The sequence below is a fragment of the Taudactylus pleione genome, unplaced genomic scaffold (assembly GCF_031769625.1).
Source record: "Taudactylus pleione unplaced genomic scaffold, aTauple2 ptg000253l, whole genome shotgun sequence".
Lineage (NCBI taxonomy): Eukaryota > Metazoa > Chordata > Amphibia > Anura > Myobatrachidae > Taudactylus > Taudactylus pleione.
Genome location: NW_028284655.1, coordinates 6,055,093 through 6,078,715, shown reverse-complemented (window position 1 = coordinate 6,078,715; position 23,623 = coordinate 6,055,093). Strand labels below are relative to the sequence as shown.

General features: G+C 46.3%; 5 protein-coding genes across 5 annotated transcripts; 1 reads left to right on the top strand and 4 right to left on the bottom strand.

Moving 5' to 3' along the window:
* Positions 1 to 781: 781 nt before the first annotated feature.
* Positions 782 to 1,630, bottom strand: LOC148515167 (histone H2B 1.1-like). The gene has a single exon (XM_088480479.1). The coding sequence runs from the start codon at positions 1,597 to 1,599 to the stop codon at positions 1,219 to 1,221; it is 381 nt and encodes a 126-aa protein (XP_088336605.1). The 5' UTR covers positions 1,600 to 1,630; the 3' UTR covers positions 782 to 1,218.
* A 272-nt stretch (positions 1,631 to 1,902) lies between these two features.
* Positions 1,903 to 2,828, top strand: LOC148515166 (histone H2A type 1-like). Its single transcript, XM_088480478.1, has one exon. It carries the CDS (start codon positions 1,946 to 1,948, stop codon positions 2,336 to 2,338), a length of 393 nt encoding a protein of 130 aa, XP_088336604.1. The 5' UTR covers positions 1,903 to 1,945; the 3' UTR covers positions 2,339 to 2,828.
* Positions 2,829 to 3,169: 341 nt separating this feature from the next.
* LOC148515165 (histone H3) lies at positions 3,170 to 3,679 on the bottom strand. Its single transcript, XM_088480477.1, has one exon. It carries the CDS (start codon positions 3,634 to 3,636, stop codon positions 3,226 to 3,228), a length of 411 nt encoding a protein of 136 aa, XP_088336603.1. The 5' UTR covers positions 3,637 to 3,679; the 3' UTR covers positions 3,170 to 3,225.
* Positions 3,680 to 5,041: 1,362 nt separating this feature from the next.
* On the bottom strand, positions 5,042 to 5,353 carry LOC148515164 (histone H4). The gene has a single exon (XM_088480411.1). It carries the CDS (start codon positions 5,351 to 5,353, stop codon positions 5,042 to 5,044), a length of 312 nt encoding a protein of 103 aa, XP_088336537.1.
* A 1,524-nt stretch (positions 5,354 to 6,877) lies between these two features.
* On the bottom strand, positions 6,878 to 7,587 carry LOC148515163 (uncharacterized). Its single transcript, XM_088480476.1, has one exon. The coding sequence runs from the start codon at positions 7,578 to 7,580 to the stop codon at positions 6,942 to 6,944; it is 639 nt and encodes a 212-aa protein (XP_088336602.1). The 5' UTR covers positions 7,581 to 7,587; the 3' UTR covers positions 6,878 to 6,941.
* Between the last annotated feature and the right edge of the window lie 16,036 nt (positions 7,588 to 23,623).

The window sequence follows — 23,623 nt, the reverse complement described above, 5'->3', positions numbered from 1 at the left end:
ATAACAGACAGATATATAGGTAGGGAGGACCTGCTCGCAAAAATGAAAATCTACATGTTAATCAAGCTCATTTGGATTATTGTAGGTGGCCCTTAAAATGGCCTTAGTAAGGGTTTTTGAAAACGAGATCATCTGGACCTATTTAACCTCCAAAGCCTTACAGAGTGCGGCCCTGGCGCTTGAGAGCATAGACCACATCCATAGCGGTCACAGTCTTCCCCTTGGCGTGCTTGGTGTAAGTGACGGCGTCCGGATCACATTCTCCAGAAATACTTTCAGCACCCCGCGGGTCTCCTCATAGATGAGGCCAGAACTGCGCTTCACGCCCCCTCTCCGGGCTAGACGTCGGATGGCGGGCTTTGTGATACCCTGGATGTTATCCCGCAGCACCTTCCTATGACGCTAGGCTCCACCTTTCCCGAGTCCCTTATTGCCTTTGCCTTTCCGTGACATCTTGCAAACTGCTACAGATCAGCACCAAGCTAGAATAAGCAGCACGTGTACCAGCTGCCATGTCTTAAGATGAATGCGGACCTGATGGAAGACATATTTGAGAGGAGGAGCCTTCTGCATTACTCCCTTTCTTTTCTAAAGACAGGACATAGTTCTCTGTGAGGCTACTTATCACCATTAAATTGCAGTCTCTGAAAATCAGCCGCAGCGTAACTTTAATTCTATCTCAGCTGCCTGAGACTGTTAGTAAAAAGAACTTGCAACAGTATCCATTACAATGAATACTATTTCAAATTCAGAAATATGTAACTTTTTCTAAGTCCTTGAAAATCAGCAGCAGGCCAACCACACCGATCCTAACAATTCCGCTGCCAGTGAAAACAGGATTCAAGATTAAATTATCATTATAAATCTATACCAATATAGTTATTTCCAGTATACAGTATGATGTGGATAATGTGCTGTTATTCTCTTATCCAGATTTTAATCAATCAAGGGTTGTAATTACATGTTTGTATTCTTTCAGAGATCAATTGTAATTATTTTTTTCAAACAAAGCGAGTGTTAATTTTCATGTACATTAAATTTAAAGCTGGAGGGTGTGTGTATACGGTCAGAAGAAAATCAGTCTATATAACCTCGGTTACTGCCATTCAGCCATGTGTAGGGAGTAGAGACAGCACAAACTGCGATTGTTACAGCCCGTTTAGGGAGGAGATGGGTGGCTCTTAGAAGAGCCTTTGTGTTCATGTGGGATTGGTGTGTTCACTTGGCGCTGGTGTATTTGGTGACGGCCTTGGTGCCCTCGGACACTGCGTGCTTGGCCAGCTCACCCGGTAACAGCAGGCGTACAGCGGTCTGGATCTCCCGGGAGGTGCTGGTGGAGCGCTTGTTGTAATGAGCCAGGCGGGAAGATTCCCCTGCAATGCGCTCAAAGATATCATTCACAAAGGAGTTCATGATGCCCATAGCCTTGGAGGAGATGCCGGTATCAGGGTGCACCTGTTTTAGCACCTTGTAAACGTAAATAGCGTAACTCTCCTTCCTGGTCTTCCTACGCTTCTTCCCGTCTTTCTTCTGGGTCTTGGTCACCGCTTTCTTAGAGCCTTTCTTGGCCGCCAGAGCAGACTTCGGGGGATCAGGCATTCTTAACCAACCAAACCAATATATCCAGGAACAAAAGAGAAAATGTGTTGCTAATCTAGCCCAGATCTACTCTATTTATAGCACCCCATGCAAATGAGGCTTCAGTCTTCTGGCTGCACTATTGGGTATACGTTAATTTGCAGCGACATCATAACTCCACACTCTACATGCTGATTGGTTTGTGCATGAACTTGAGCTGCATTTCGCACTGTGAAAAGAGGACCAATCACAGAGCAAAACTTTGGATACATATGTGTGTGTGTATATAAGGAGTAGGGCTGGATTATAATAGAAACACATTTATTGCGCAGTTTTAACGAGAGTTTATTTACGCTAGTACCTCATCATGTCTGGAAGAGGAAAACAAGGCGGCAAGACCCGGGCTAAAGCCAAGACTCGTTCATCTCGGGCCGGTCTCCAGTTCCCGGTTGGTCGCGTTCACCGTCTACTGAGAAAGGGAAACTATGCCGAGCGTGTTGGTGCCGGGGCCCCGGTGTATTTGGCTGCAGTACTCGAATACCTGACTGCTGAGATTCTAGAGCTTGCAGGGAACGCCGCCCGTGACAACAAGAAGACCCGCATCATCCCCCGCCACCTTCAGCTCGCCGTGCGCAACGATGAGGAGTTAAACAAGCTGCTGGGTGGGGTGACCATCGCCCAGGGAGGAGTCCTGCCCAACATCCAGGCCGTGCTGCTGCCCAAGAAAACTGAGAGTCACAAGGCAGCTAAGGGCAAGTAATGTGATGCGGGTAACTTCCACCACAGAACCGATGTCCCTAAAACACAACAAAGGCTCTTTTCAGAGCCAACCACGTCTTCCCAGGAGAGCTGAGAGAACTGCGCTTTAGTTGCTGCTTTGCTTTATTAGTACTACGGTTTATAACTTCCATACACAAGCAGCATTGAGACTGGATTAGAGTGGCAGTGTGTCTACAAAACGATCTGTGCACGGTACTGTGAGATGTTGCTCTATGCTTGCATAGAAGCCTTCACCTCCCAAGAAAGATTTTAGGGGAATTGCCAAACTACACAATCATTTTATATCAATTTGATTAGGGGAACTAGGGGACTGGTTGGGCAACACGCATAAGTAACTTACCAGTGTGAGACGCTTACACCTAGAATCCTGGTACTGTGTGAAACGTCAGGAGAGTGGAGCCCAGGTGTCTCTGGTCAGACACCGCCCGTATCAGTTCTTGGAGTTAGTAGGAGAGTAGTGCAGAGAGCCTACTATGTTCGTCGGGTAAAATTCTATATGTAGGATGAAAAGATGTGGTGGACAAAGTGACGATTTAGCCACAATCACTGATTTGGCTGAAATAGTGCAGTTTTCACTGTAGAAAAAGAATAGCTAGCCTTGGCGAGGGAAATAATCAGTTACATTGTAGTTTGACCGTATGTGTAAGTGGATGAAATTATTCACTGACGTGACCCAAAATATCATGACAGTACACAGTCAGATCCAATAAAGGGTCCTCGTCTCCTATCTGTCCCGCTGAGCTAAGGATTTATCAGCAGCCTATCGCACCAACCCTAACATGCAGTTTATGCTTCAGCTCGTTTCGAAAGATTTGGTGGCTCTGAAAAGAGCCTTTGTGTTGCGTGTTTACTAGTGCCGAGTATCATCTATGCCCTCTCCCCTCGAATCCTGCGGGCCAGCTGGATGTCTTTAGGCATGATGGTCACCCTCTTGGCATGGATGGCACACAGGTTAGTGTCCTCGAAGAGCCCCACCAGATAAGCCTCGCTGGCCTCTTGTAGGGCCATGACGGCAGAGCTCTGGAAGCGTAGGTCGGTCTTGAAGTCCTGGGCGATCTCCCTCACCAGACGCTGGAAGGGCAGCTTACGGATCAGCAACTCGGTGGATTTCTGGTAGCGGCGGATCTCTCGGAGAGCAACAGTTCCGGGACGGTATCGGTGAGGCTTCTTCACGCCACCTGTAGCTGGAGCGCTCTTCCGGGCGGCTTTCGTTGCCAGCTGTTTGCGGGGAGCTTTCCCGCCGGTGGACTTCCGAGCTGTTTGCTTGGTCCTGGCCATGCTTCCAACAAAAAAACTACAAACTCAAAAAGAATGAGAAATCTGTCTACTAACAATCCTATTTATACGTAGTGATGATCGCTGATTGGAAGATGTAAGCAAGCCCACTCCACCGATTGGTGTTCAGTAATCGTATGATTTTAATTGTTTTTTTTAAATCCCGCAGTTAATATCGTTGCAGCCGCCTCTGTCAGTTTCAAGGAATAAATTATCTGGGCGGAAAGGTGTTGATTCCTTTTCATCAATCGTACAAGAGGTTGATATATTTATATGTAATTTAACCACATTAGCAAGCCATGCTCTAACAGACATGCTGCACCTTCATAGAACTGATGCAATGTCCAATGGTTTGACTTTGTACACAGACACAAAGGCTTTGTGCCGTCTCAGTAATAAGCCCATGGTCTAACGTAACCAAATAGACGCTGTCACTGATGACATAGCGTCAAGCTATGAATCAGGCCCATAATGTTGAATAACATTTTCTGATGCATTTATGAGGCGGCCATCATTGCAAGTACTGAGGTTTTCAGACGACTATTCCTTTGTGTAGTGTTTGGTGAAACTAGCCTACATTGTAGCTTTATCACATGTAACAAGCCGTCAGCGATTGCTACAATGTTGCTTAAACTTTAACCACGGGAATCCCCTGCAGCCAGCATACACGACTTTGTCAATTTCATGTACAGCTTCCAAGTATGCAGCTATAAAAGATTCATGTTTTTCAGCAGATTTCTCTCGTGTATTGGTATAATATCATGATGGTCACTTGCTATGATCATGGATTGCACGTTGACTATACTATTTTACTGGGGCAATATGCAGCTTTATTAGTCGTAGTCTCGGTGATCTAATGAACTATTCTTTTCCCAGATTAGAGCAGATACACTTCAGGCAGACAAAAGGGTTGCAGTGCCTTTAAACAGAACATGGAATTCTTACAGTTAACTCTTTATACATCTCCTTAGCCGTTTATCTACGATTAAAAAAAAAAATGATTACTTGTATCCATCAGACTCTACAGTACCAAACAAATGACTAAACTATTTCTAGCATTAGAACGTGAGAAGCTGCTCACCCAGCACTAACGTGTATAAAACAAAACATTCACTAACCTCTATTAGCCAGCTGTACCGTTTAGATTTGGTAACTTTGTGTCAGATATCGATCTGTATAGAGATCAGACTAGAATGAGCAACCACTAGTACTTACGCGCTTTATACAATGGAACAAAATCTTATGAAGTATATAAATTAGAACCACGTCAGTCCTCTCCCTAGAGTTATAGTCGGAAAGCTGTCAAGCACTGTAGTGAAATGCTAGTACGTTATTTTAGCTCTCTAATAAAAGAGATGGGTGGCCCTGAAAAGGACCTTTGTGTGGGGGATGGGATGCGCATCAGTGTTTAACCCCCAAATCCATAGAGAGTGCGGCCCTGGCGCTTCAGAGCATACACCACATCCATAGCGGTGACCGTTTTCCTCTTGGCGTGCTCGGTGTAAGTAACGGCATCCCGGATCACATTCTCCAGGAAAACCTTCAGCACCCCGCGGGTCTCCTCATAGATGAGGCCAGAAATGCGCTTCACACCTCCTCTCCGGGCCAAACGACGGATGGCGGGCTTAGTAATACCCTGGATGTTATCCCGCAGCACCTTCCTGTGCCGCTTGGCGCCTCCTTTTCCGAGTCCTTTTCCGCCTTTGCCTCTACCAGACATGTTTCACCGGGACAATGCTCTCACAAGACACAACCAAACAAAAAATTCTCACTCTGACACTACTGTTGCAGCGAAGTCCTCCTCTTATACAGTGCAGGCGGACCTGATAGGAAACCTCAGAGCTATGGGGGAGGAGTCCCTGTAAGCGTCATATTCTGCTCCTTGTGACACCGATAATATTGGGACAATATCAGTTTTCGTCCTACTCCATCTGATGCAATTATTGATGTTTCTCGTCCTTCATACTGTACATGTATGGACTTAAGACTGTTTGGTGTCTTGTCTATATGTACCCCTTATTAGCTAATAAATATGTCATTCATTACTTTCATTATGCACTGGTGTGTCCCTTTCTCATTTTGAAATATCACTTTTTACTATAGCACGAAAGACCAACAGAAACACTTTAATTCCCTCAGATTCACTGCTGGTATCTCAAATACAAAACCACATTATTTTTAGAACTGCAGTATTTGATGTACAGGCGGCTGTAGAAACAAATTATAAAGCACTACAACTACTTATATGTGGCTACATTGAACTGGTTTGGCAACACTGTTACATTTCAAATTCATTGCAAGACATAAAACTGTTGGCACTTCCTCTAGTGAAAATCGGTGCAATACTGCCTGGATTAAGGAGACATATAAACAAGTATTTGGGTACATAGTGCTCTATTCATCAGGATCCAGTGAATATTACCTGATATTGGAGCTTTATACATTTTTTTATTATGAATACTAGATATCAGGCACCTGATGCAATAAGATCTCTAGATAGACTGTATATATGGGAGGATTTTTATATTTATTATGTATGCGTGGCTAATGTAAATTTTCCAAAGTTTTATTTTTTACTTGTGGTATATTATATGTTTAATAAATAGACCAACGCTATTCGATACTTGCGATCTATTAATCAGCGAATCCTTTCATGTAACCCCGACTCCACCTGATGCAATGTATTAATGTTTTCTACATGAACTCATCCTTAATACACTGTTTGGACTAAGACCGTTTATGTGAATACTGATGTGTGTGTCCCTATTACACAATAAATGTCATTACTTTCTTTATGTACTGGCGTGTCCTGCCCGTGACCCCAACGTTCTCTCCAGAACGCTTATATTTATAATATGACACAGTTCGAATTCGTTCTTGCCTCTGATCATCTGCAGTCTCTGCGGAGATTTCTAAACTGCCGGGTGACCATTTTAGATACACCTGGTTAGAGCCTGCCTTACTGTACATTTGCTGTACCAGCACCTGTAGTGGATAGGGAAGGTGTTGGTGATCCCAGAGTTTTTGCCAGGCATCCTCAGCAGGAAGAGGCTACAGAAATTGAGCGGGGCTCATGATTTACAGACGACATGGATCGGAACGGGCAGCATGATCACGTGTCGTATACCCCAAGTTTGAGAAAGTAAATGATTAAACCCTGGATGCTTACAGGTTTAGGGGTCTATAGTCTCTAGACACGGAACATGTGAAACAAAAAGGTGCCTTCAGCTCTGCCGAGACAGGGTGGGTGGCTCTGAAAAGAGCCTTTGTGGTGATAACAAGGAAGCGAGGCTGCCGCGGCTCATCCATTACTTCTTTGCCGCAGATTTCTTGGGCTTAGCCGCTTTCTTGGCTGGACTTTTAGCGGCTATGGGCTTCACGGCTTCCTTGGCTGGACTCTTGGCAGCTTTGGGCTTCGCTGCCTTCTTAGCCGCCTTCTTAGGCTTCACGGCTTTAGGCTTCTTTGGGCTTTTGGCAGCAGCCGCTTTTGTTGGTTTCTTGACCTTCTTCGGGCTCTTCGCTGCACTCGGAGCTTTCTTGGGCTTCTTCGGGGATTTAACCACTTTCTTTGCCGCAGGTTTCTTGGGCTTCTGGGCGGCCTTCTTGTTTTCCAACTGGTTCTTGTTGAGCTTGAAGGAGCCGGAAGCGCCGGTGCCCTTCACCTGGGTGAGGGTTCCTTTGGTCACCAAAGCTTTCACACCCAGTTTGACGCGGCTGTTATTCTTCTCCACATCATAGCCTCCGGCAGCCAGAGCCTTCTTCAGGGCGGCAAGAGAAACCCCACTGCGCTCTTGGGAGGCGGCCACGGCTTTTACGATCAGCTCGGAGACACTGGAACCAGAAGACTTGTTGCTTTTCTTGGCTCCTCCTGCAGCTTTCTTCGGCTGCCTTTTCTTTTTGGCTGCGGCCTCTGATGGAGGAACGACGGCTGGTGCAGTTTCTGCCATATTTAAGAACAAGAAGCACTAATACATTGTCTGCAGCTTCTGATGTCGCTTATATATACTGCCGGCTGTGTTGTGATTGGCTGCTCAACGTGGTGCTCCCATTGGTGGAATAAGCAGCCGTGCAAATCTTTCCATGTCTGAGAATAAGGGACAATCTACTCTTACCGTGTGTTTCCTAGGGCAGAAATAAAGTCTTTTATACGGCATAAGAAGCGCAGCCAGCTGGCTTTCTGCACCACAACCTTACTCCAAGGTCTGTCCTAACCTTTTATGGCCCTTGCTGGTTTAGGCGCTAAGAAGGAGGGCCGGAATACCCACTGGCAGCTCACCCACACCAGGCTGCATCTGCCCGGCATTTAACACATCTCTCATCTCTGTGAGGCTAATATGTCCCATCAGGGCTTTTTTGTCTCCTCTTGATCCTGGAGATAATGAAGGTGCTCTGCGCCACAATCTGTGTAAAGCAGGGCACATATTGAAACACTTACAAGTAGTGTGTGGGCTCTTGTACACCAGGGTGGATAGCACAGGCAGGCTGCCTCACAAGGTAATTGCACTCTTGTCTAGGAACTCTAGTTACAATGACAAGGTAAGTATACTTGCAAGACTTAATTACAGGTTAATCCTGCCTGGGACTTTTCTGATTGTGAAGAATGTGACTGGCATCTCCCTTAAATGTTCTTAGTGATTCATACTGTATGGCTAGTCGCTTCAGTGCATTTATGCAATATACAGTAGATGTGTCGGTAAGATAGCTATGCTTACCTGGTCCCATTACTTTGAGACTGCTACGAAACAAACCTCCAGCCAAGGAGTATCAGGTTACCTTGGGCCAGCCCAGAAGCTTAAATCTGGCTTGAGTGCTACAAATGGTGGAAAAGATACTCATAGGTAAATGTTAGGATGATTCCATCACAGTGGCAGGACCAGAGTGCCAAGCATCCACTACACAATGCTGCTACTGTTAGTCAAGCAGTTGCTCTCTAGAAATGAGGATAATCTACCCCTCATCAGAACTCTTGGAGCCCCCACCCTACCCTCTGGATAAGACATGGATTTTTCATTTCCATATAATGGCAGTCCCCACACTGCCTGTAATATGCATCTTGTCCAGGTAGTGACATGTGTCCTATTTCCCCCATAATAAGGGAAAATGGGTGGGATGGAGAAATAGAAGGAAGAATAAGGATGATGGAGAGACAGAAGGAACAGGGGGAAGAATAGAGGAAGAAAAGATGAATAGGATTATAGAGATGGAAAGGGCTTGAAGAGAAAGGGGTAAAAAGAAAACCCTGCATAACAGCTAGTGAGTTGGCGAATGAGGGTCCAAAATACTAGTTTTATAATAGCTTTTAATTCCACCTAGCATCCCCACTTACCCAGTCAACCCTGGGTGGTGCAGGAGTTCACCTAATATGAGACAGGTGGTCCAGAGACCAAGGCAAGAGTTACAAATGGCCATACTTCAGGTGAGGCTGGCATCTTTTAGAGGAAAACATGAGCAGGTAGGCCCACCAGCTTGCAGGCCCAAGGAGTGGAGCAATGATGCAGAAAACTTACTTAGGTGCAGAGCTGTGCCACAAGCAAGTGTACTGAAGAATGAGCACGTTTCTGGAGATGAAGGACTGGATGTCATGGATGAACAGCAGGAGAATGTCAAACTTGAACCTCAAGGCTGAATCCTTAGACTAGAGGCAGAGGACCGGAGTATCAGAACCACTGGAAGAAGCATTGGGCCAGCAGAGATCCATTGAGGATGCAGTGCTGTGAGGAGATTTCTATTCCAAATTACCATGCTTCAGCTCTGGCCTTAACCAATGACGGCAGGCCCAGATGTGGTCTGAGGCAGGCCTGAAGCCATGTTAAGAGGAGATGATCAGTGTTGAGAGGAGTGGGTCAGTATCCTGGAGTGGAGGGCACATAGGCATATTTATAATGGGTGCAGGGTGTGTACCCAAAGTATAGTTACCTTTCTCCGGCAAGTAGGACCGTGCCATTTTCAAAGTGACATCATTGGGAAAATGGTACTGCACAGTAGAAGCAAAGACTCTGGCATGCTTCCAGAACCTGTGCTCTCTTGTGAGTATGCGTCATCTTTACGAATATCACCAGGAAGATGGCTTTTTACAAGAGAAGGGATCCACTTTGTTTGTCGGAGCAAGTTAAGATGAGGGGCTAGGGAACCCGCTGCACAGAGGGTGCCCGCTGCACACTGCCCTCTCAGATGTTTATACATCCCTGGGACATCAAGTAGAGAGGGAAGCACAAACTGGACAACACCAGATGCCAACTGACACGAGGGCACGACTAGCAAGAAACATCTTGAGGACAAGACCTGAATCAGTTCCCCAACCCATGATGTCATGGTTGAATTTGGGTCCAGAGTGCAGGGAGTCTGCAGAGAAACTGCAGAGCAGGTAATGGGGAAAGGATAAAGGGATCACGAACTGGGATACGCCAAAGGATTTTTGGGGCACCAATGCTGGTAAATAACAAACCTGCTCGGCAGTAAAGGTCACATCAGGATCCCTTTTTCAAATGGAATTCATGTTTCAATTACATGCATTTGAAGATACAAGAATTGCCAACATGTTGAATAGAACCAGGTTGACATTTTGCCCAAACATGTTGACTTGGCGATTACATATCCTTTGGAACAGTGTGACTAGGAATTACAGCTCCTCTTTAAAGTCTTGCAATGTGAAATTCTAAGGAGGTCAACGCCAACTGTCTGTGTGGCACTAGCCAGCTTGTGATTCAAGTCAGGAAATGGTATCTTATCACAGGGGAAAATGCTACAGAATACAGACTTGCCCAATTAATCCTCATGGCTCTCTGCATCTTTGCTGCTGTTGTAGAAATATGAGAAGTGACTGCATATAATTCTGAATGAAAGACGACCACGAACAATGGTGAATTGTATAGTCTGTGTGCAAAGGTTGCTAGACAGGTATACAGGAATAAGGTGACACACAGACCCTATGTAGCAATTATACAGCTAGCAGTGCAGAAAGACACTCTCAGGCCCATCGGTCTTATCCGCAGCACTGGGCCGCTCACCTCTGGCCCGAGTCAGTTATTTCAAGGGTTGTAATTGAGGTTAAGACAAACTCACTGTACCTTGTCTGTGTTGATCTCATCCGCGGAAACAAACTACATATGCATGACAGTCAGCAATCCCTTGTGTCCTTGACAGGGCCGTAACTAGGGTGGTGCTACCTGTGCCCATGGCATAGGCCACTGCAGGACAGGTAGCACTGTTTGGAACTGTCAATTTCTGTTTATTATCATTCTTACTTGTTGCTTCATCTTATTTTATCTCAGCATCTCCTGGCCCCCCCTATCTCTTCCCTGGCCCTTCCCCATGAGGCCATGCCCCTTTTTTTGGATACGTTATATCTCTATTTGAAAAATAGGGGGGACATCAATGATCTTTCTGGCACAGGGCACCAAACAGTCTAGTTACAGCTCTGGTCCTTGACCCCTGCCCTCTTGCTACAATAATGATGGCCAGACCTAGAAAATCATGCTAGGTGATTGTTCAAGTTAGCCTGTGACTAGTTGCTGAACTTTGTGAACAGCTTTAATGGCTATATAAAGGATGAATCAGCCCACATGACTCTGCTTCCAATGCCTCAAACAGTTTATGGGCTGCTACACCGCTATAGAATCTCGTCTTACAGAATGCCAGAAACGAAGTGCAAGACACAGCATTCCGCTTCCTCCCCAACTTGTCCTGCCTTGTTTAAACCTTTTGCACCTTACCTTGAAGTTTAGAATTCTGAGCCCATGCAAAATGGCAGAGTACACAGTCACATAACATCTTAGGAAAGACGATTTCATAGAGAACTTCATTTACACCTTTACTGTGCCAAAACTGTGCAATTCTTGTCTGACTGTCCTTTACAAAGAAAAAACTCCCTTGTTTAGCGTGGCAGATGGGTGGGGTGTTGGTCATGACATTATTTTTGCTAAGTATTGTTTATATGGTTACTAGTGTTTCACTTTCTGTATTGAGTATTATGTATTTCACTTTGTGTATTATGTATTTCCCCCAATATGCATCACATCACCACCTAGGAGCCATGCCTAACCCTTTCTCCTCTGACAATAAAGCAACCCAGCTCACTTTTGATGGCTTGCTTGTAACTGCAACTTTAAGCATTCTGGAATTCGCTTATTGAGGTTACAACTCAGGCAGTGTAGAGGTTTTAGAACAGAGGAGCCTGTCTGACCACAGTCAGGGCTAGATGAACAATTGGTGGATGGAGCCAGTGGCAAATGCAGGATTTCTAGAGGGAGGTTTCCAAATGAATGATTTTAGAGTGAGTGTGGCCAGTCCATGAAGAGGGCATAATTACCACTTATCCAGCTTTCATATGCGTCATACAAAGTGTATTGTGTGTCATAATTCCAGCATATACAGGACCAGCGATCACAGTAAGCCATTAGATGCGGCAGTAGGACAATCTTGCCTGAGCTGCATGTTTTTATGTCATATGTGGGCACCATTCCAGAGCATGGGAGCGAGACCGGGAGTCTGGGAGAGCAGCAGTATAACCTAGCACTGCCCTGGACATATTTGTACGGTACGCAATTGGGAAGCCGACTGCCTAAATACCGGCAGCCGGCTTCCCGACTGTCATATCCCGGCAAGGGTGAAATGCCAGGTGTCTAGATGTGGACGCCCGGAATTTCCCTGATGCCGGGAGACCGGCGCCCGGCATCCCGATCGTAGTGATGCCGGGCGCCACGAGCGGACAGCCGGGGGGGAGGGTTAGCTTTAGGTCTCCTGCGGGGGACTTAGGGTTAGGCACCCCCCGGGAGGGTTAGGGTTAGGCTAGGAGGAGGGACTTAGGCTTAAGCACCCCCTGGGGGACTTAGGTTTAGGCAGCGGGGAAAGGGGTGGTTAGGGTTAGGCACTTAGAGGGGGGATTAGGGTTAGGCACTTGGGGGGGAGGTTAGGGTTAGGCACCCCTAAGGAGGGTTAGGGGGGTTAGGTTAGGTTAAACAATACTTACCTATCCACGATCAGTATTTCCAGTGCTGTCGGGCTTCCACTGCCCGGATCTCTGCTGATGTCGGGCATACCAATTCCATTTGTACATATTGGGCTCTATAGCAGCACATCTCTAACAGTGCATGTTTCCAAGATCTCCTAGTTGGTACACAGGTGTATTTATTACTGACTGACACTTAAAAGATCCCCAGGTGGTGCTAATTATTTCATTTGTGATACTGTGAAGAACATGCAGCACTAGTAAAATTCTATTACATTACTATTTCTATTGTGGTTATGGTGTGGGCTGGGGAGGGGGGTTTCCAAGCAGATGGAAACCCCCCCCCTGCGTTTGCCTATGGGAGCTACAGCTTCAAGCCTTCACATTAAAATAGTCCCATCACCATGACAACATGATGATGATCAGCAGCCCAGCTAGTCCCATGGTCACCCAAAAATCTAAATTTGTTTACCGCTCCACCCCTCCGCACCCAGAAATTAATGTTCACCTCTGCTCAATGTCATCATCCAGTGATAGTAGCACATGTAAGGGGTCCTATGGGGAAGCAATTGGTCTCTAAATAACCCACCTGTCAGCATTCAGGAAGTAAGCACCAATTACCATCTGCACCAGTATGGATTATTACTTGTATGATAATCTCTTCTTGTTATTCATTATATCTCAGTAATAATACATCATGCTTGCCTACTTTTGAAAAACCATTTCAGGGAGATTGTGAAAATTACACCTATGAGCACATCATTAAAATGGACGTGTACTGTTTAACCTGAGAACCATGTCATAAAGCAAAATATAAAAACAATTAATGAATTTACAGAAAGACAAATATAGGGATTAATGTAGATATAAGTGATTGCTTTTATACACTGTGACTTTAGTATTTTCTCTGAATTTTATTTCCACCCAGTCCAGTGTATTATGAGCCTCTAAATTCTATCCAGATGTAGCCCTGTATTTCTTCACGTAGTTTCTCCGATTTATGAGGTTTAGCTTGTGGACTTGGGCACAAATTGTATCCACTAATGTTTCATAGAATAGTAACGATTGTATAATAACATTTACATCCACTACACAATGCTGCTACTGTTAGTCAAGCAGTTGCTCTCTAGAAATGAGGATAACCTACCCCTCATCAGAACTCTTGGAGCCCCCACCCCACCCTCTGGATAAGACATGGATTTTTCATTTCCATATAATGGCAGTCCCCACACTGCCTGTAATATGCATCTTGTCCAGGTAGTGACGTGTCCTATTTCCCCCATAATAAGGGAAAATGGGTGGGATGGAGAAATAGAAGGAAGAATAAGGATGATGGAGAGACAGAAGGAACAGGGGGAAGAATAGAGGAAGAAAAGATGAATAGGATTATAGAGATGGAAAGGGCTTGAAGAGAAAGGGGTAAAAAGAAAACCCTGCATAACAGCTAGTGAGTTGGCGAATGAGGGTCCAAAATACTAGTTTTATAATAGCTTTTAATTCCACCTAGCATCCCCACTTACCCAGTCAACCCTGGGTGGTGCAGGAGTTCACCTAATATGAGACAGGTGGTCCAGAGACCAAGGCAAGAGTTACAAATGGCCATACTTCAGGTGAGGCTGGCATCTTTTAGAGGAAAACATGAGCAGGTAGGCCCACCAGCTTGCAGGCCCAAGGAGTGGAGCAACGATGCAGAAAACTTACTTAGGTGCAGAGCTGTGCCACAAGCAAGTGTACTGAAGAATGAGCACGTTTCTGGAGATGAAGGACTGGATGTCATGGATGAACAGCAGGAGAATGTCAAACTTGAACCTCAAGGCTGAATCCTTAGACTAGAGGCAGAGGACCGGAGTATCAGAACCACTGGAAGAAGCATTGGGCCAGCAGAGATCCATTGAGGATGCAGTGCTGTGAGGAGATTTCTATTCCAAATTACCATGCTTCAGCTCTGGCCTTAACCAATGACGGCAGGCCCAGATGTGGTCTGAGGCAGGCCTGAAGCCATGTTAAGAGGAGATGATCAGTGTTGAGAGGAGTGGGTCAGTATCCTGGAGTGGAGGGCACATAGGCATATTTATAATGGGTGCAGGGTGTGTACCCAAAGTATAGTTACCTTTCTCCGGCAAGTAGGACCGTGCCATTTTCAAAGTGACATCATTGGGAAAATGGTACTGCACAGTAGAAGCAAAGACTCTGGCATGCTTCCAGAACCTGTGCTCTCTTGTGAGTATTCGTCATCTTTACCAATATCACCAGGAAGATGGCTTTTTACAAGAGAAGGGATCCACTTTGTTTGTCGGAGCAAGTTAAGATGAGGGGCTAGGGAACCCGCTGCACAGAGGGTGCCCGCTGCACACTGCCCTCTCGGGTGTTGATACATCCCTGGGACATCAAGTAGAGAGGGAAGCACAAACTGGACAACACCAGATGCCAACTGACACGAGGGCACGACTAGCAAAAAACATCTTGAGGACAAGACCTGAATCAGTTCCCCAACCCATGATGGCATGGTTGAATTGGGGTCCAGAGTGCAGGGAGTCCACAGAGAAACTGCAGAGCAGGTAATGGGGAAAGGATAAAGGGATCACGAACTGGGATACGCCAAAGAATTTTGGGGGCACCAATGCTGGTAAATAACAAACCTGCTCGGCAGTAAAGGTCACATCTGGATGCCTTTTCAAATGGAATTCATGTTTCAATTACATGCATTTGAAGATACAAGAATTGCCAACATGTTGAATAGAACCAGGTTGACATTTTGCCCAAACATGTTGACTTGGCGACTACATATCCTTTGGAACAGTGTGACTAGGAATTACAGCTCCTCTTTAAAGTCTTGCAATGTGAAATTCTAAGGAGGTCAACGCCAACTCTGTCTGTGTGGCACTAGCCAGCTTGAGATTCAAGTCAGGAAATGGTATCTTATCACAGGGGAAAATGCTACAGAATACAGACTTGCCCAATTAATCCTAATGGCTCTCTGCATCTTTGCTGCTGTTGTAGAAATATGAGAAGTGACTGCATATAATTCTGAATGAAAGACGACCACGAACAATGGTGAATTGTATAGTCTGTGTGCAAAGGTTGCTAGACAGGTATACAGGAATAAGGTGACACACAGACCCTATGTAGCAATTATACAGCTAGCAGTGCAGAAAGACACTCTCAGGCCCATCGGTCTTATCCGCAGCACTGGGCCGCTCACCTCTGGCCCGAGTCAGTTATTTCAAGGGTTGTAATTGAGGTTAAGACAAACTCACTGTACCTTGTCTGTGTTGATCTCATCCGCGGGAACAAACTACATATGCATGACAGTCAGCAATCCCTTGTGTCCTTGACAGGGCCGTAACTAGGGTGGTGCTACCTGTGCCCATGGCATAGGCCACTGCAGGACAGGTAGCACTGTTTGGAACGGTCAATTTCTGTTTATTATCATTCTTACTTGTTGCTTCATCTTATTTTATCTCAGCATCTCCTGGCCCCCCCTATCTCTTCCCTGGCCCTTCCCCATGAGGCCGTGCCCCTTTTTTTGGATACGTTATATCTCTATTTGAAAAATAGGGGGGACATCAATGATCTTTCTGGCACAGGGCACCAAAAAGTCTAGTTACAGCTCTGGTCCTTGACCCCTGCCCTCTTGCTACACTAATGATGGCCAGACCTAGAAAATCATGCTAGGTGATTGTTCAAGTTAGCCTGTGACTAGTTGCTGAGCTTTGTGAACAGCTTTAATGGCTATATAAAGGATGAATCAGCCCACATGACTCTGCTTCCAATGCCTCAAACAGTTTATGGGCTGCTACATCGCTATAGAATCTCGTCTTACAGAATGCCAGAAACGAAGTGCAAGACACAGCATTCCGCTTCCTCCCCAACTTGTCCTGCCTTGTTTAAACCTTTTGCACCTTACCTTGAAGTTTAGAATTCTGAGCCCATACAAAATGGCAGAGTACACAGTCACATAACATCTTAGGAAAGACGATTTCATAGAGAACTTCATTTACACCTTTACTGTGCCAAAACTGTGCAATTCTTGTCTGAATGTCCTTTACAAAGAAGAAAGTCCCTTATTTAGCGTGGCAGATGGGTGGGGTGTTGGTCCTGACATTATTTTTGCTAAGTATTGTTTATATGGTTACTAGTGTTTCACTTTCTGTATTGAGTATTATTTATTTCACTTTGTGTATTATGTATTTCCCCCAATATGCATCACATCTCCACCTAGGAGCCATGCCTAACCCTTTCTCCTCTGACAATAAAGCAACCCAGCTCACTTTTGATGGCTTGCTTGTAACTGCAACTTTAAGCATTCTGGAAATCACTTATACCTCTTTTCCACCAAAAACCCAGGTCCGACCTGGGTTTTTGGACATGGTTCCAACCCTGGTCAGACCCAGGTCAGACCCATTTACACTGCACCTTTGATCTGGGTTACTCCCAGGTCAGCCCTGTTCACACTGAACTCAGGTCTGCCCTGCTAAACCTGTGAGGTCATAAAAAGTGGGAGGTGAATGCTCCACAACCACCAATCCGCTCATTTTAGGCACGATCCAGGTCAGATAACACGGGTTGCACCGTTTACACTGCACCATTACCTGGGTCCATCCTGGGTCCAACCCTGGTAGCTACCGGGGTTAGATTGCAGGGTCACTTGACCCGGGTTATTTTTCAGGGACCCTTTTACACTGAGCTGCAACCCGGGTAGACCCAGCAAAAACCCAGGTTTTTGCTCTGGTGTAAAAGGGGTATTATTGAGGTTACAACTCAGGCAGTGTAGAGGTTTTAGAACAGAGAAGCCTGTCTGATCACAATCAGGGCTAGATGAACAATTGGTGGATGGAGCCAGTGGCAAACGCAGGATTTCTAGACGGGGGTTTCCAAATGAATGATTTTAGAGTGAGTGTGGCCAGTCCATGAAGAGGGCATAATTACCACTTATCCAGCTCTAATATGTATCATACAAAGTGTATTGTGTGTCATAATTCCAGCATATACAGGACCAGCGATCACAGTAAGCCATTAGATGCGGCAGTAGGGCAATCTTGCCTGAGCTGAATGCTTTTATGTCATATGTGGGCACCATTCCACAGCATGGGAGCGAGACCGGGAGTCTGGGGGAGCAGCAGTATAACCTAGCACTGCCCTGGACATATTTGTACATATTGGGCTCTATAGCAGCTCATCCCTAACAGTGCATGTTTCCCAGATCTCCTAGTTGGTACACAGGTGTATTTACTACTGACTGACACATGTTAAAAGATCCCCAGGTGGTGCTAACTATTTCATTTGTGATACTGTGAAGAACATGCAGCACTAGTAAAATTCTATTACATTACTATTTCTATTGTGGTTATGGTGTGGGCTGGGGAGGGGGGTTTCCAGGCAGACGGATACCCCCCCTGCGTTTGCCTATGGGAGCTACAGCTTCAAGCCTTCTCATTAAAATAGTCCCATCACCATGACAACATGATGATGATCAGCAGCCCAGCTAGTCCCATGGTCACCCAAAAATCTAAATTTGTTTACCGCTCCACCCCTCCGCACCCAGAAATTAATGCTCACCTCTGCTCAATGTCATCATCCAGTGATAGTAGCACATGTAAGGGGTCCTATGGGGAAGCAATTGGTCTCTAAATAACCCACCTGTCAGCATTCAGGAAGTAAGCACCAATTACCATCTGCACCAGTATGGATTATTACTTGTATGATAATCTCTTCTTGTTATTCATTATATCTCAGTAATAATACATCATGCTTGCCTACTTTTGAAAAACCATTTCAGGGAGATTGTGAAAATTACACCTATGAGCACATCATTAAAATGGACGTGTACTGTTTAACCTGAGAACCATGTCATAAAGCAAAATATAAAAACAATTAATGAATTTGCAGAAAGACAAATATAGGGATTAATGTAGATATAAGTGATTGCTTTTACACACTGTGACTTTAGTATTTTCTCTGAATTTTATTTCCACCCAGTACAGTGTATTATGAGCCTCTAAATTCTATCCAGATGATGCCCTGTATTTCTTCATGTAGTTTCTCCGATTTATGAGGTTTAGCTTGTGGACTTGGGCACAAATTGTATCCACTAATGTTTCATAGAATAGTAACAGGAGGCAATCGGGAAGCCGACTGCCTAAATACCGGCAGCTGGCTTCCCGACTGTCTTATCCCGGCAAGGGTGAAATGCCGGGCGTCTAGATGTAGACGCCCGCATTTCCCCGACGCCGGGAGACCGGCGCCCGGCATCACGATCGTAGTGATGCCGGCCGCCGCGAGCGGATAGCTGCGGGGGGGGGGGAGGGTTAGGTTTAGGGCTCCCGGGGGGGACTTAGGGTTAGGCACCCCCCCGATGGAAGGTTAGGGTTAGGCTAGGGGGAGGGAGGGTTAGGATTAGGCACCCCCGGGGGGGACTTAGGGTTAGGCAACCCCCCGGGGGACTTAAGTTTAGGCAGCGGGGAAGGGGGTGGTTAGGGTTAGGCACTTAGAGGGGGGATTAGGGTTAGGCACTTGGGGGGTAAGTTAGGGTTAGGCACCCCTAAGGAGGGTTAGGGTTGTTAGGTTAGGTTAGTGGATACTTACCTATCCACGATCGGGATTTCCAGCGCTGTCGGGCTTCCGCTGCGTCGGACTCTGCTCCTGTCGGGCTGCCGCTGACGGGAATCGATCCCGCCGGCCATGCGGCCGGCAGTATTTCATACCAATTCCATAGTAACGATTGTATAATAACATTTACTATTTCCCATTAGTATCATATTGTGTCCAATGATGCAGCTGTTCTGATTATACTCAAATCTAATATTACTCACAATATGACAGCTGATGCCTTACATACAAATGTATTTGTAATGCTTTAATAATTAAATGATCATCATTTTATTGTCAATTTTGCATCGTTTGCTGATATATTGATCTATGTGGTTTTACTGCAATTATATGCTATGATCTCCCGGGCATTTGAGTAAAGATTGAATGTATCATATTGTTTAAATACAAAACTATCACCTCCCATGGTAGACAGACAGTGTACTGTTGGCGATTACGTTATCTCTTTCAAGAGTTTTTAGACCAGACAAGAGTCCTATTTTGTAGTGATGCAATATCACCGTCTGTACTGTATGTAGGTGGCGACTCTTTGCTGGGATACAAGTAAATAATTCCCGGTTAAATTGTCTCTTCCAGACATGCTTGTTCTACCAATGTGGCAAATTATTATAAAAATTTGCGCAACTACCCTCGCCTCCTCCTTATATGCACTTAGAAGGGATCCACTGCTTGCTCTGTGATTGGTCCACTTACACAGGAACCAATGAATTTTAGGTTCATGCACAGACCAATCAGCACATGTAAGATGGGGTTAACATGCCAATCAACTTCACCTGACAAGGCTACCCAATGGCGAAGCCAGTAAGCCTTATTTGCATGGGCTGCCTATAAATACTGTAGATCTGGGGACTGTAACATAGTAGTCACAGTTTTCCTTCTCTATAGCTAGAGGTTTGTCAGTGAAAATGCCTGAACCAGCCAAGTCTGCTCCTGCACCCAAGAAAGGCTCTAAGAAAGTGGTGACCAAGACCCAGAAGAAAGATGGGAAGAAGCGTAGGAAGACCAGGAAGGAGAGTTACGCCATTTACGTCTAGAAGGTGCTGAAGCAGGTGCACCCTGATACCGGCATCTCCTCCAAGGCTATGGGCATCATGAATTCCTTTGTGAATGATATCTTTGAGCGCATTGCGGGGGAATCTTCCCGCCTGGCTCATTACAACAAGCGCTCCACCATCACATCCCGGGAGATCCAGACCGCTGTGTGCCTGCTGCTGCCGGGAGAGCTGGCAAAGCACGCCGTGTCCGAGGGCACCAAGGCCGTCACCAAGTACACCAGCGCCAAGTGATTGTTTTCCTTTTCCGCCGGCCTCATTTGAACACAAAGGCTCTTCTAAGAGCCACCCACATCCGCTCTAATCGGGCTGTAATCATTGCTGTGACCTTATACTGTCTTATAGTAATCTGCTGTGTTCGCAACTCTAAAGTGTCCCCTCTTAACAACAGATTTGTATATGGCTTCCTGGACAGACTCCGGGCCTGATTCAGACCCACTCGCGAGCGGCTGTCCGCTCGCAAGTGGGTCGATGGTCTGCACTGCGCATGCGCACGACGGAGGGAGCTCCGTTGTGCGCATGTGCGAGACGCGACGAGCGAAGGACTTTCCTTCGCTCGTAGAGTCTGATCAAAGGGGGCGTGCTGTCGATGTTGATTGACAGCACGCCCCCTTTGGTGGGCGTGCCGGGGGGCGTGCCTGCCAGACGGAGGCGTTCCCTAGGGAACGCCTACCGTCAGAAGCCGGCCCCACTGACATCACTAGTGATGTCAGTGGGAGTGATTTTGGCTCTGATAGAGCCAAAATCACTCCGGGCCTTGCGGTTGAGAAACTCAACCGCAGGCTTCTGCTCTCACTGGCGATGGTCGCGATGGTCAAGACCATCGCGACCATCATCCTGCACGCTCGTATAGGCTGTGGGTGGTGACCCACAGCTATACGAGCATCCAGGAGGACGCGCCATATTTATGGAGGTGGGCCCTGATTCAGAGCGAGCGCTCTGGTCAGAGCGTCCAGCTCTGAATCAGGGCCTCCGTGCGTTGTGCTAGAGGATTTAAGTTCTGCTTAAATTGGGGTTTCGTAGTTAATAACGGACCATGCTCTTAGTCTATATTTCCATATGAAATTATTTTAGCCTTTCGGTTTGATTTACAAATTAATTGACCAAAATGAGCTGTTTTTAATGGTAATGCTCCACGTGAGTTGCTCTATTTAATACAGCCTATGAAAAACATTAAAATGGCAATTCCATTCATCAGCATTTATAGGTCATGGCATTGTCTCCCGTAGGTTGGTGTTGGCGCTCAGTTAGAACATTCTTTGCTTTAAATCTGTAATAAAAGCGAGACGGATTTTGAACATTTCACTGATCTTTGCAACAATAGTGACCTCATGTGGCCACAGAGAGAATTGCTGTCTCTATGAATTACCTGTATTGCATGATGCATTATATTGCAGAGATGAGTTTTACACCATCTTTCACTGTGATAAGAGTAGTGTGTGCCATACATCCCCTGAAGCATTTCATCCGGTTCACTTCACCATTGCCAGCACCGGATGAAATGCTTCATCTGTAATATCTGTCCCCAGGATTATTCCTGCACAATTCTAAAATGCTGCCTGGTAAATTCCACAAAGCTTTAGTTTATTTCCATCATCTACCAGGGGTTTGGGTACACAATCCTGGTGCTCAGAATCCCGACGCATTATGGTAAGTATTTTAATTCTAACCCTTTCTCCAACCCACCTTTCTTGCAGCCTAACCGTGCTGTCACCCCTTCCCTCACAGTCTGACTCTAACCCTCACGCAGCATAACTCTAACCGTCCACCTTTTGGCTAGCCCTAATACTCACTGTTGGCATTCTGGAGCCAGGATACTGACTGCTGTTGGGATTCCGGCGCCAGGATTCTGACCGCCAGCATTGTGTACGCCAGGATGCAGACTACATCCCTTACCAGGAATTCCCGACTGTGAAATCCCGGCATGGGACTAATGATAGGCGTCAAAATCCTGACGCCTATCATTATCCACCCGCCGGAATCCCAACGCCCAGAATACCAAACCGGGCGTCATGAGCGGACAACAGCCAGGGGGGAGGGTTAGGTTTAGGGGCTCCCAGGAGGACCTCGGGTTAGACTAGGGGAAGGGGTGTTAGGTTTAGTGAGCGGGGCAGGGGGGATTAGGTTTAGGCACCCCTGGGGGGATGTTAGGTTTAGGCACAAGGGGGGAGGATAGGGTTAGGCACCCCTAAAGGAGGGTTAGAGGGGGGAGAGGGTTAGTTAAAATATTTACCTTGTCGGGATCTTCAGTCTTCTGCCTTCCGGCGTCGGGATTACATCTGCCTGGCTTATGTCTGGCAGTATGTCATACCGATTCCTGACTTGCTATAGAAAGGTTCCACAATATGCTGTCTGCAGTAACGCCTCTAGGGGTGTTCGACCTCTGCGGTCGCACATGGGCGCTCTCGTAGAGAGTGCACTCCTCTCCAGCATCCCGATTTTAGCGGGTCAGTAATGTCCTGCTGTTCCACCCGTGGGCTTAAGTGGTCCACGGGTGATCAATTCAGGAGGTTGGGGACCCCCTGCGGCGGTGCCGGACCCCCGGAGTGTGAATGTGTGAATGGATGCCGCACGCATGTGCGCGACATCCATTCACTGACAGGAGAGGGCTGGGGGAAGCCCAGCCAGTGACGGAGAGCTGGGCTTTACCCCCAGCCTGACATTATTTGGAGGCGTCCCATGCGGGCACGCCTCCAAATAACGTCACGCATAGGGCGTGGCCTATGGTAATTAGGCCACGCCACCAATTTTGGTCGTGCGCTGCGAACCTGCGCACGATATAAAGGCGCCTTGTTATGGGCCGGCACAGGGTACTCCGACCCCTGGAGCCGGCCCTGGCTGTCTGATACAGATTACATAAACCATACAGTATGTGCCATTATACTCCAGAGCTTGATACACTTTTTAGAAGTACAATACAATGCATCAGGTCTGCTATGCCGATGATGGAGAAACCCTTATTTTTCCTTAAAAAGATATAAACATAATATGCATAAATTAAACACAAGACATTACATTCAAGTGTACTGTGTCACATACGAAAGGGGGTACTAGTAGAAAAGGTGTGCTGGGCGCCAAGATACTGAGATGCCCTTGCCACTCAGACTGGGCTCTGCAGTCACCAAAGTTCTGGCCGCTGCCACTACAGGGTATACTGCAGGCCATTGGCAAGAAGAGTAAGAATAGAGCAATAAAGGCTTTATTTTAATTTTGCAACAAAGTATGCAGTAGATCGCACAGCAGAAAGGCGCTTCAAGGAGGAGCATCAGAAGAAAGAAAAGATAAGCTTAAGTGATGAAAGAAACTGATGCCATAGAGACACATGGGTGGGGTGGAGAATGGGTTGCTGGAGCCAGGGAGACACTTAGTGGCTAGCTTTATG

Coding starts and splice junctions, on each gene's coding strand:
- LOC148515167 (XM_088480479.1), bottom strand. CDS start 1,599: ATGCCTGATCCCCCGAAGTCTGCTCTGGCGGCCAAGAAAGGCTCTAAG.
- LOC148515166 (XM_088480478.1), top strand. CDS start 1,946: ATGTCTGGAAGAGGAAAACAAGGCGGCAAGACCCGGGCTAAAGCCAAG.
- LOC148515165 (XM_088480477.1), bottom strand. CDS start 3,636: ATGGCCAGGACCAAGCAAACAGCTCGGAAGTCCACCGGCGGGAAAGCT.
- LOC148515164 (XM_088480411.1), bottom strand. CDS start 5,353: ATGTCTGGTAGAGGCAAAGGCGGAAAAGGACTCGGAAAAGGAGGCGCC.
- LOC148515163 (XM_088480476.1), bottom strand. CDS start 7,580: ATGGCAGAAACTGCACCAGCCGTCGTTCCTCCATCAGAGGCCGCAGCC.